Genomic DNA, 12,157 nt, shown 5'->3' on the forward strand with positions numbered 1-12,157 from the left:
CCTTTCTTCATAGGAGAGGTGCTCCAGCCCCTTGATCATCTTCATGGCCCTCCTCTGGACCCGCTTGAACAGATCCACATCCTTCTTGTGCTGGGGGCCCCACACCTGGAAACAGGGCTCCAAGTGAGACCTCAGGAGGGCAGAACAGAGGGGGACAATCACTTGCCTCCACCTGCTGGCCAACCCTTTTTTGATGCAGCCAGGGATGTAGTTGGCCTTCTGGGCTACAAGTGCGCACTCATGTCGAGCTTTTTCTCCACCAGAACCCCCAAGTCCTTCTCTGCAGGGCTGCTTTCAGTGAGTTCTTCTCCCAGCCTATCCTCATGTCTGGGATTTCCCTGGCCCAGATGCAGCACCTTACACTTGGACTTGTTGAACCTCATTAGGTTCACATGGGCCCACTTCTCAAGCCTGTCCAGGACCCTCCGGACAGCATCCCTTCCTCTGTTGCATCAACTACACCTCTCAGCTTGGTGTCATCCGCAAATTTGCTGAGGGTGCACTCGATCCCACTGTCTATGTCATTGATAAAGATATTAAAAAGTACTGGTCCCAGGACAGACCCCTAAGGTACACCACTCATCACCAGCCTCCACTCAGACATAGAGCTGTTGACCACTGCTCTGTGGGTGTGACCTTCAAACCAACTCCTTATCCACTCAATGGTGCACCCATCAAATGCATATCTCTCCAATTTGGAGACCAGGATGTCATGTGGGACCATGTCAAAGGTCTTACGGAAATTCAAGTAGATGACATTGGTTGGTCTTCCCTTGTTTTCTGATGTGGTCACTCCATTGTGGAAAGCCACCAGATTGGTCAGGCATGATTTACCCTTTGGTGAAGCCATGCTGGCTGTCTGAGATCACCTCTTTGTCTTGCAAGTGCCTTGACATTGATTCCAGGAGGATCTTTTCCATGATCTTGCCAGTCAGTGAGGCGAGGCTCACCATTCTGTAGTTCCCTGGGTCCTCCTTTCTACCCTTTTTTAAAATGGGAGTGATGTTTTCCCTTTTCCAGTCACCAGGGACTTCACCCGACTGCCAGAACTTTTCAAATATGATGGAGAGAGGCTTGGCAACTACATCAGCCAGTTCCCTCCAGACCCTGGGATGCAAGTCATCAGGCCCCATAGACTTGTATGTGTTTATGTTCATCAGGTGGTCCTGAACCTGCTCTTCACTTACAGCAGGTGGGACTTTGCCCCCCCAGCTTCCATCTATGAGTTCAGGGAAACGAAAGACTTGGGAAGCCTGACTGGCAGTGAAGACTGAGGCAAAGAAGTTGTTGAGTACCTCAGCCTTCTCTGTGTCTGTCATTACCAGTTCACCCCTCTCATCCGTCACAGGGGGTACACTCTCCTTGGCCTTTCTTTTCTGAGCAATGTATCTATAGAATCCCTTCCTGTTACGCTTTGCATCCCTTGCCAAGCTCAGTTCCATCCGTGCCTTGGCTTTCCTTATCCCATCCCTGCTCATCCGAAACTGAAGCATGCGTGAGGGCCTGGGAAAAGGAACCCTGGATCCACAGAAGCCATTTGGGAAACAAAACTTGTAGGTAGGAAGCGCAATTTTGTGGAGGTGCAGAGCTGATGGGCACACTGTGGAGGATGCTCCTAAAGACATGTATGTCCTTTTCCCTCCTGACTACAATGCCACTTCCTTCTCAGGAATGGAGTAAGCCAAGAGAGGTGAGACAGATACTCTACGATCATGAATGTCATCAGAAAGCTGATCCCAATAAAATATGGGAAGGTTAAGAGCAGCCTGGACAAGAAAGATGTGAGATTTTGGGGTGGGAAGAGGAGCATGGCCAGCAGAAAATAATGATTTTGTAGAGGTAAGAGGGGTCATGTAATGTAGATATTGCGGTAACACTGACTTAAAACAGTCATGTATGGCCCTTACCTTATTTTAACCAGTAGTTTTAATCCCTAAACCTAAATGCTACTCCAGCACTCTGACAGAAATCCCCTACTCTACTGCTTGAACTCAAAGTATCCCGTGAAGCAAAACTCAGGCCATAGCCCCTTTCCCTTACCTTTATTCTCTTACTCACCCAAATGCCTTCCCTTGACACTAGCATTAAAATGCTCTATTTATCCCTAGACTTCTTGGCAGACCTAAACAAAACCCTAAACCGCAGAGCTTGTCCATACCCTAAACACAGAAGCACACCAAAACTTCCCAGTAAAAGTCTGCTTTACTCTCTAACACAGAAAGGTGAGCCCTAATCCCTAGGGGACTAGAGAGAAGTCAGCTCTGCCTCAGGATCCCCTGCCCCAGCAGGAGGAATGTGGCTGTGGCAGTGACTGTGAGGTCACTTCTGTCTCTGCAGATGATAGGGCAGCAGCAGGAACATATCACGGAAAGGGACTGTGAGGTCACTTCTGTCTGAAGTAGCTGACAGGTCACCCTTGCCTTCTCCCTGGGATCTGTACTTTTTGGCTGACATCTGCCAGTGGCCCTGCTAGGCCAGCAGAAGGCACCTGGTTGGCATGCTGACTGTGGGATCCCCTCTGCCTCCATACCCAGGAGGACCCAGACAGAAAGAAGGCCTGCATATGGGTTGTGCTGTCCCTTCTGCTTGAGTCCATGACTGAACAGCAGGAGGCACAAGGCTTGGGTGTGTCTAGCCAAGAAGTGCAAGGCCAGCAGCAGGCCCATGGCTTGGAAGATGCTGGTGAGGTGACTTCTGTCTGGTGGACTGACAGGCCGCAAGAAGGCTGATGGGTTGGGATGCCTACTTTAGGAGTGGTTTCCACCCTGATGGAGCTTTCTTTGGTGGCAGGAAAGATTAGGAGAGAAAAAACTGCCACAAAGTGCACATTGGAAGGTTGGCACTGGCCATGAGGAGGAAGAAATGCCCAGGGGATCAACTGCTCTTGCTCTAGAGACTGAGGCAAAGAAGGCATTAAGTGCCTCAGCCTTTACCTCATCTCTTGTCACCAGGTTTCCCCCCACATCCAATAAAATATGATGATTCTCCTTAATCCTCCTTTATTTAAAGTGTTTATATAAACAGTTTTTGTTTTCTTTGACAGTAATAGACAGATTGACCTCCAGCTGGGCTTTGGCCCTTCTAATTTTGACCTGCACGGCCCCATAACATTTAGGACACAGCTCCAGACAAACTGACAGTATGCATGAGAATGAAGAACAGAAAAGGTGGAACCTGGCAGCATTCCATCCCCTACCCTTCTGTGACTCTATGCTGCAATTCCATTCAGCTGGTTACTCCTGTATTATCCAAACTTTCCTGCAACTCCTGATGCTGCCATCTTGTCAGAGAGAGCACAATCACGTGAAGGTTGAACTGTCTGCCTGCAGACATTAAACGCTGACAAACTGGAGCATCAGTGTGGGGGAATCTTGAGAAACTGCAGGATTCTGCCTACAGAAACGTCCTGACATTTACAACGAGAAGAGCCTGGTCCTACACCAGAGGAAGAGGAACCCCACACATCAGGACAGATTGGGACCCTGCTGAGTGAGCAGTGCCAAGGAGGAGGAGGGCCTGGGCACCAGGAGGGATCTCATACAAGCTACTCAGCTAAGACCCGGTGTGACACAACATGGACAAGTGTCTACAGCCAGCTGGGAAAGAGGTGTAGGTCTGGGAGACACTAGGATACTCTGGCCTTTAGAGGAGCAAGGACATAGGCAAGGCTGAAAGTCCCAACAGGACCCAGGTCTTTGTGTCCATGGCTATGGCTGTTGTCTCTGCCACTGAGGCCTATGAGGAGACAGCTTATCGTTAAAGCACCAGGGCCTCATTGCCTCCTCACCACCACCCATGAACCAGGCAGGGGTCGTACCATTCTCCTGCACTTGGCCATGCACATCCCCATCTCCTACTGCCCCAGGAAGAACCCTGAGCAAGGTGTGACAGAAACAGATCTCCCTTCCCAGGGGCCTGGGGACAAGGCCTAGTCCTTTTCTTTGGTGAAACACATCCAGGTTGTCTACACATCAGTGTCACCTTCACATTGCCTTTGTCTCCTTGTCCTCACTGCCTCCAATGTTCTGCTCTAACGAGCTCCAAGGGAGGCTGTGTCAGTCCTGGCCCTCGGGGGACGCTCCAGGAAACTTGCATCTGACTTGGACTTCTTGAGAGATTTCTTCAATTGTCTCTCAGTGCCTGAGGTTTGTGGGCTCATCACCAAAGCCCCCAGAGGGGTGACTACAATGCCTTGGGCTGGGCCTCTGCTGCTGAGCTGGGCCGGGCTCCTCGGACACAGAGAGCTCCTGGCAAGAGGGCCCTGGTGCAGAGAGACAGCTCTGCCCAGGAGCAGCTCCTCTGCACAGTGCAGCAGGGCTGGGGGCTCTGACCGCAGCAGAGACACAGAGAGGAGAGAAGGAGAGGGGTTGAAGGCAGTTGGGAGTGGGAGGATGCTGAGAGCTGACTGCAGGAGAAATCTGCACAGCCCTTGACAAGGTAAGTGTCCGGCTGCAGGGCCATGCAGCTGCACATCCTGGAAGGGTCTCCTCCTGGGTCTTGTTTCTGGGAGGGCAGTGGGCAATACAGTGGGCTTTGAGAGTCCTGCTGGATTGCACTGCGTGGTGAGGAAGTCTGGCAGAAGCCCCTTGGAGTGTCATAACCTAGCTGCCCCTAGTAAACCAAGAGCAGAGTGGCCAAGCCTGCTCCAGACACTGCAGGGCTGCAGCTGGGATGCTGGGACACCCCAGCTTGCAAATATTCATCTCTGTCCTTGGGGCGTCCTCTTGGTGTGCAGGCTGCTCTCCAGCAGGATGCAGCTCTCTCATGGCATCCTTGTGTTATCCAGGTGCCTGAAGGAGAAGACACCCCCGTTCTAAGGCCATGTCTGTGCTGCTGGATGGCTGTCTGTGGGCAGCTGGAGGGAGGCATCTGCAGCCCTGGTTAGGAGGGAAGAGCTGAGATCCTGCTCATGCACCTGCAGACAAGGTGAGGATTCTGTCCAGCTACACTGGGACTGGGGCTTTAAGCTGTCTCCATTTATTGGGAAACACAAGAGTGTGATCATTGCCCTAAGCAAAAGAAAATCTGCCTTGCTCTACACTGTGGTTGGAGGTGTACTTTGCAACAACACTGCAAAGTTCATGGATCTGATAAGTGGACTGAACTTGAGTTTCCCCCATGGTCCTGCTTCCCGCCTGCTTCACAGCAGGAGGGACTCCTCTGGAGCCCACAGCAATCCCTGCTCCCAGTGCCACTCTCAGACAGCATCAGCTGGGACTCGAGTGATAGAGCTGCAGAAATGTTCTCTTGCAAAGAGAGACGCTCAGGCGTGGGTTGCTCTAAGTTTTGTGATAGCTTTTCCTCAGAGAAGTCTCTTCTAACTTTTTTCTGCCTTATCCTCTTCAACAGACAACAGTGTCCAATGTCAGAAAATGCCCAACAGCAGCTCCATCACCGAATTCCTCCTCCTGGCATTCGCAGACACGCGGGAGCTGCAGCTCCTGCACTTCGCGCTCTTCCTGGGCATCTACCTGGCTGCCCTCCTGGGCAACGGCCTCATCCTCACAGCCGTAGCCTGCGACCACCGCCTCCACACCCCCATGTACTTCTTCCTCCTCAATCTTGCCCTCCTCGACTTGGGCTGCATCTCCACCACTCTCCCCAAAGCCATGGCCAATTCCCTCTGGGACACCAGGGCCATCTCCTATCAAGGGTGTGCTTCACAAGTCCTCTTTTTTGTCTTCTTCTTTGGTTCAGAGTATTCAATTCTCACCATCATGGCCTACGACCGCTACGTTGCCATCTGCAAGCCCCTGCACTACGGGAGCCTCCTGGGCAGCAGAGCTTGTGCCCAGATGGCAGCAGCTGCCTGGGGCAGTGGCTTTCTCAATGCTGTCCTGCACACGGCCAGTACATTTTCCCTGCCCCTCTGCCAAGGCAATGCTGTGGAGCAGTTCTTCTGTGAAATCCCCCACATCCTCAAGCTCTCTTGCTCAGATGCCTACCTCAGGGAATTCGAGCTACTTGTTTTCAGTTTTTCTTTAGTATTTGGTTGTTTTGTTTTCATTGTGTTATCCTATGTGCAGATCTTCAGGACTGTGCTGAGGATGCCCTCTGAGCAAGGCCGGCACAAAGCCTTTTCCACGTGCCTCCCTCACCTGGCTGTGGTCTCCCTGTTTGTCAGTACAGACATGTTTGCCCACCTGAAGCCCCCCTCCATCTCTTCCCCATCCATGGACCTGGTCGTGTCATTTCTGTACTCCGTGGTGCCCCCGGCAGTGAACCCCCTCATCTACAGCATGAGGAACCAGGAGCTCAAGGATGCCTTGAGGAAACTGATGACCTGATATCTTAAAAAAAAAAAAAAAAAAAAAAAAAAAAAAGAAGCCCATTTTCTTCTGCATATGACTCATAATTCATTGCAGGAACACGGTTATCTTTTTGGTCATTTTTCATACTCCGGAGAGCGTCATCACAAGCTCAGAGCTGTGGGGTGTATGGGTAGGAGGTTCAGCAATAGCTGGCCAGGCCATTGCTCATTGCTCACTTGGGAAATGCTCCCTGGGAGACAGGATTTCCCAGAAGATCAGGGCCTGCTGTATGTGCATGGGAGATGTGGAAAGAGAAACCCAGTGCTGGTGCCAGCAGGCACATCATATGCATGTGGAGAGATGAACATGATGGAGCACAAAGTCCATCAGCTATTCCTACAATTGTCACGAAGGCCAGTTGGGCAGATAGCATCACAAGACCAAGTAACGTCCCCTGGGAAGCCACCTGAAGACAGCTCTGGGATGTGCTTCCTTGAACCGCAGTCCCTGTGCCCATTCCTCATGTCCTGGGGTATCTCAGACGAGGGAAGAGCACGGTGAGGTACTGCAGGGCTGAGGTGCCTCCCAGCCTCTGGCAGTGGCTGCAGGAGCCAGAGGGACACTGCAAATAGTGCATTGCACTGTGCATCGGTGTGCAAGGCAGAGAGTCATATCTCTCAACAGCCCTGTGTGCATGAGGCAAGCTCAGATGTGGACACCTCACAGAGCCCTGCCATTGCCCTGTGTGACTCCAGAAACAACCCCCAGTGTCCCTGTGAGATTTCTGTCACCCCCCTTGCACAGGTTCATTGCAGATGCCCCTCTCTGCTATGTCACACTACCCTGCCTTTCTGGACCAGGCCATCAAGCATTTGGATCAGCAAGATTTCTGGGGACTTGGAAAAGGCAGGCATCAAACACATCTTCAGGAAGGGCAAGAAAAAGGATTGGCAGAATTGCAATTGTCACCTCTACCCCTGGGAACGTGGTGGGGAAAGTCCTGCCACAGCCATCTTCAGGGACATGGAGGAAACAAAGGAACTGCTGAAACAGAAGGGGAGGGGAAAGAAGGCATTGTGGTGAACCTGGACTTTAGCAAGGCCTTTGCCATGGTCTCCTGGAGTCTCCCTTTAGCCAGACTGGTGCTATTTGGACTGAAGAAGGGGATGATGTTGGGGGAAGGAAGGTGGCTGGACATTAGTGGAACAAAGTCCCTCAAGGGGTCCCTCAAAAAGGGGCTAGACTTTGCCTAGACTTTTAGCCTAGACATCAGGAAGAGGTTCTTCACCAAAAGGGTGGTTGCACACTGGAACAGGCTCCCCAGTGAAGTAGTCACTGCACCAAGCCTGTCCGAATTTAAGAAGAGATTGGACTGTGCATCTGTGGCCAATGTCAGAAAATGCCCAACAGCAGCTCCATCACCGAGTTCCTCCTCCTGGCATTCGCAGACACGCGGGAGCTGCAGCTCCTGCACTTTGGGCTCTTCCTGGCCATCTACCTGGCTGCCCTCCTGGGCAACGGCCTCATCCTCACCGCCGTAGCCTGCGACCACCGCCTCCACACCCCCATGTACTTCTTCCTCCTCAACCTCGCCGTCCTCGACCTGGGCTGCATCTCCACCACTCTCCCCAAAGCCATGGCCAATTCCCTCTGGGACACCAGGGCCATCTCCTATCAAGAGTGTGCTTCACAAGTCCTGTTTTTCATCTTCTTCTTTGGTTCAGAGTATTCAATTCTCACCATCATGGCCTATGATCACTACGTTGCCATCTGCAAGCCCCTGCACTACGGGAGCCTCCTGGGCAGCAGAGCTTGTGCCCAGATGGCAGCAGCTGCCTGGGGCAGTGGCTTTCTCAATGCTGTCCTGCACACGGCCAATACATTTTCCCTGCCCCTCTGCCAAGGCAATGCTGTGGACCAGTTCTTCTGTGAAATCCCCCACATCCTCAAGCTCTCTTGCTCAGATGCCTACCTCAGAGAATTTGAGCTACTTGTTTTCAGTCTTTCTTTAGTATTTGGTTGTTTTGTTTTCATTGTGTTATCCTATGTGCAGATCTTCAGGACTGTGCTGAGGATGCCCTCTGAGCAGGGCCGGCACAAAGCCTTTTCCACGTGCCTCCCTCACCTGGCTGTGGTCTCCCTGTTTGTCAGTACAGACATGTTTGCCTACCTGAAGCCCCCCTCCATCTCTTCCCCATCCATGGACCTGGTCGTGACAGTTCTGTATTCAGTAGTGCCTCCAGCTGTGAACCCCCTCATCTACTGCATGAGGAACCAGGAACTAAGGGATGCAGTGAGGACACTGCTTGAATACACAAATTTTCAGCATATTCACCTATAATAATATGCCTATAATCAGAAATCCCAGCTTTTCTCAGAAAAAAAAATTTACATACTTTTTTATTATTATCTATCCGTACTATTATTTTCTCTAACTTTTTTTTTTTCTGATTTATAAAATAGTATTCTTAGCCTCCTACAGGTTAATTATTTTCTGATAAAGCACTGGTTTTTATTAGATAAACCCAATATCGAAGTCATCAGAATTTCATTGGTGTCAGCTGCCATCTTGTCCCTTCTCCTCTGGAGCTGGGGGAGCAGCCCCAGCACGCAGGAGGGGCTTAGGGCCTAGAGCCCAGCTGCCACATGGAGGAGCAGCCCCGGTGGCCCTCGGGACTGCCCCTCACTGCCCGCTGGGCTCTGCCTCTCTGCTGCCTTCAGGTTGGGGCTGCTGCTTCCCTGGAGCCATGGCCATGGCCAGCAGCAGGATGTGGCCTTTTCACTGCTGCTCTCTTTTGGCTTCCACATTGTTCTCTTGTGCTCTTGTACGTGGGTTAGCCCTCAGATCTTGTGTACCTTGGTGACAGTCCTGTTGTCTCTGCAGTGGCATCCCTGTCCCAGCAGGCAGCAGCAGGCAATGTGCAGCCCCGTGTCACAGCTGCCCTCCCTGATACCACGGCAGTAACAAATGGGGCTCTGCAGGGCAATCCAGAAGCCTGGATGCCTCTTCCAATGCTGCTGTTAGGAACAGAGCCAAGGATTTGCTCCATGCTCTTCTGTTTTCTGGGGTTCTTCATGGAGTGTAGGACACAGGCTGAAAGTCCCAGCACGGTGTGTGAGTAGCAAAGGACTGGACCAAGAGCTCCCTTTATGGCCTCACCTGTCTAATCAGACAACAACTGGTCTCGGACTCCTCTTCATGGGACTAGGCACCCTGCAGTGGGGTGGATTGATGATGGCAGCCTGGAGAGGAATCTGGAGGTGCCAGGAGAGATCAGGGGAACCCTGGGACAATGTGCTCATTGGGTAGTGATTAAAACCTCATAAAATTAGTGACCATCCAAAGAAGATTTTGGCAAAGGGAAAGGCCAATCAGAGAACTCTGTGGGCTAAGGAGGGCTCTGCAATGCCAGGGGAGGTGGTGAAGAGCCAGCAAGCGAAGGCCCATGAAACTGCATTGTAATTGAGGAGACCTTCTTTAAAGCCTCGTGGGCCAGGTCTGGTGCAGGACTTGTCCAGCACCCTGAGCAGCACGGGCAGGGGAGGGTCCCCACAGGGTCTCAGGGCACAACAGCCCCTGGCTCTGCACAGCAGCACCACCAGTTCGGGGCCCTGCCGGGAGCACATCAGGGAAGCAGCAATGGCCGGCCAGGCCAGCATGGACACACTGCCCTGGGCAAGGCTCTCTGGGAGCAGGGATGGCCCTGGGAAAGAGCAGGGCAGCATTTCTGGGCCTGCACAGATGGGTAAAGGAAGAAGAGTAAGCTCTTTGTGTAGGCACCTGCTCGGGGCAGGCTGCTCTGTGCCTGGGCCAGGCCTCTTGTGCTGGCCTGGGGAGCGGGGCTGGCCCTGCGGGGCACAGGCACTCTGTGCTGGGGATCTCCCAGGCAAGAGACCAGGGCTCCTGCAGCTTCACCGACCTCCATTTCCTTGCACCATAGCCAGCCTCCTCCTTGCTCACCCCAGGCAGCAACATGCACGAGCAGCCTCCTTCCTCCTCCTCTAGAGGGCAGAGGGGAGGGAACACCATAAATAAGTAAAACTCACAGATTGAGAGAAAGACACATAAGGATAGGAAAGGAAAAGAAAAAAGAAAGAAATGAAAATCAAACGCCAAACATAATGAACATTTTGTAACTCATCAGTTCCCACTAGCAGACCGTTGTGCAGGCAGTCTCTGAGAAACTGCCACCTTGTCTTGGAAAGATGATCCCAACATGTATTGCTGAGCACTATGTTATGTGCCATGGATCATCCATTGGGTCAGGCTGGGTCAGCTGTCACAGGGGGTTCCCCTCCCAGCCTTTTGCCCACCCACAACCAACTCGCTGGTAGGGCAGAGTGAGAAGCAGAGAAGGCCTTGATGCTGTTCACGCACTGCTCAGGAACAGCGAGCACAGCCGTGGGTGACCAACACTGCTCTGGTCACATCAAAAACACAGCACAACAGGGACTGCTCTGCAGAGAGTAACTCCGTCCCAGCCAGAGCTAGTGCAGGGCCCCATGCTGGACAAGAAAGCTCGCTCTGAGCTCTGGAAGGAGCCAGGAAGGTGCTAATAAGCACCAGGACAATTGAGGAAGCCCAAAGGCCCTTCTGAAGGGAAGGGTCACTGAGTGCCACCTGAGAGGCAGTGCTGGGCAGTGGGGAGGGCCAGGAGAAAGACTTGTGAGAAGGCTGTGAGAAACAGGGAAATCCAGGGCTTTAGCAGATCCTTAAAGTCCTGCCTGAGTCCCCAGATGGAAAGCAATGTATGTCTGTGGGTGGACAAGGAGGAAGTGATGAGTCCCGGATCTGGGGCAGGGCTGAAGGTCCCTGCGTGAAGCTGGGCTGATGGAGAAGTGTCCACCTTGCATGTGTGCCTCAGCCTGGGAGAAGGTGCCTGCCTGCGGTGCGGGATGGCTGGGCTGTGCTCAGCCATGCCCCAGGAGCTGACCTTGCTCTCTTCCTCCCCGCCACTCCCCACACGGGGCAGGCCCTCAGGAAACACCCCTGAGCCTGAAGACGCACCAACCTGCTGCGGTGAGGTGCCACTACTGCAGGGGAAGAGGGGAGGGTTGGTGACACACGGGACCTGTGGGCAAGAGTGGTGTGTGCAGAGCATGCATGGACATCTGCGGGGGCAGCATGTGCGTGGGAGATAGCAGTGCATGGAGCCCACAGAGCGTGAGCATGTTCCATGTGGACTGACCAGAGCTCAAGTGCTCAACCTGGTGTGAGCAGGCTGAGGAGAGCTCTGCAGCCCCAGGGCATGCAGTAGCCCCAGCACAGGAGTCTGGTGATTTGTTGCAGCCCTGGGGCAATGGCAGTGACCCTACGAGCTGGGTCTGCCTCCCAGCCTACCCAGCATGGCCCTGCAGAGTGCCCCCATGCCCCAGGCACCACAGCCCCCTTTCTCTGCTGAGCAGCTCTGGTTGTTCTGTCAGAGGTTTCAGCTTTTGCCTAAAGTCATCCTCCAGGTCTGCTTTCAGTTTTCTCCACAGAGGTGGCCACTGCCACAAAGATGCATGGAGGGAGCTAAAGCCTGCATGAGGGCCTGTGAAATGTTACCCTGGATCCATAGGAGTCACTCTGGAACCAAAACTTTTACATAGGATGTACACTTTTGTGGTGGTGCAGAGCTGATGGGCATATTGTGCAGGATGCTTCTACGGAACTTTGTGCCCTTTTCCCTCCTGACTGCAACGCCACTTCTGTCTCAAGAATGGTGTAGCCGACAGGTGAGACAGATACTCTGATATCATGAGAGCCCTCAAAAAGCTGATCCCAATATGATCAATATGAGGATGACAGGAGAAGCCTGGCCAACAGAGAAATGAGATTTGGGGAAGGGAAGAGGAGCTTGGAAAGCAGAAATGAATGATTTTGTAGAGGTAAGAGGTTTCACGTAATGTTGACGATGCTTTGA

General features: G+C 52.7%; 2 protein-coding genes across 2 annotated transcripts; both read left to right on the forward strand.

Annotated features, from left to right (window-relative positions):
* The first annotated feature begins 5,274 nt into the window (after nt 1-5,274).
* LOC136787224 (olfactory receptor 14C36-like) lies at nt 5,275-6,287 on the forward strand. The gene has a single exon (XM_066984357.1). It carries the CDS (start codon nt 5,373-5,375, stop codon nt 6,285-6,287), a length of 915 nt encoding a protein of 304 aa, XP_066840458.1. The 5' UTR covers nt 5,275-5,372.
* Nucleotides 6,288-7,995: 1,708 nt separating this feature from the next.
* On the forward strand, nt 7,996-8,592 carry LOC136787183 (olfactory receptor 14C36-like). Its single transcript, XM_066984316.1, has one exon. It carries the CDS (start codon nt 7,996-7,998, stop codon nt 8,590-8,592), a length of 597 nt encoding a protein of 198 aa, XP_066840417.1.
* Nucleotides 8,593-12,157: the final 3,565 nt, after the last annotated feature.

The sequence above is a fragment of the Anser cygnoides genome, chromosome 28 (genome assembly GCF_040182565.1).
Source record: "Anser cygnoides isolate HZ-2024a breed goose chromosome 28, Taihu_goose_T2T_genome, whole genome shotgun sequence".
Lineage (NCBI taxonomy): Eukaryota > Metazoa > Chordata > Aves > Anseriformes > Anatidae > Anser > Anser cygnoides.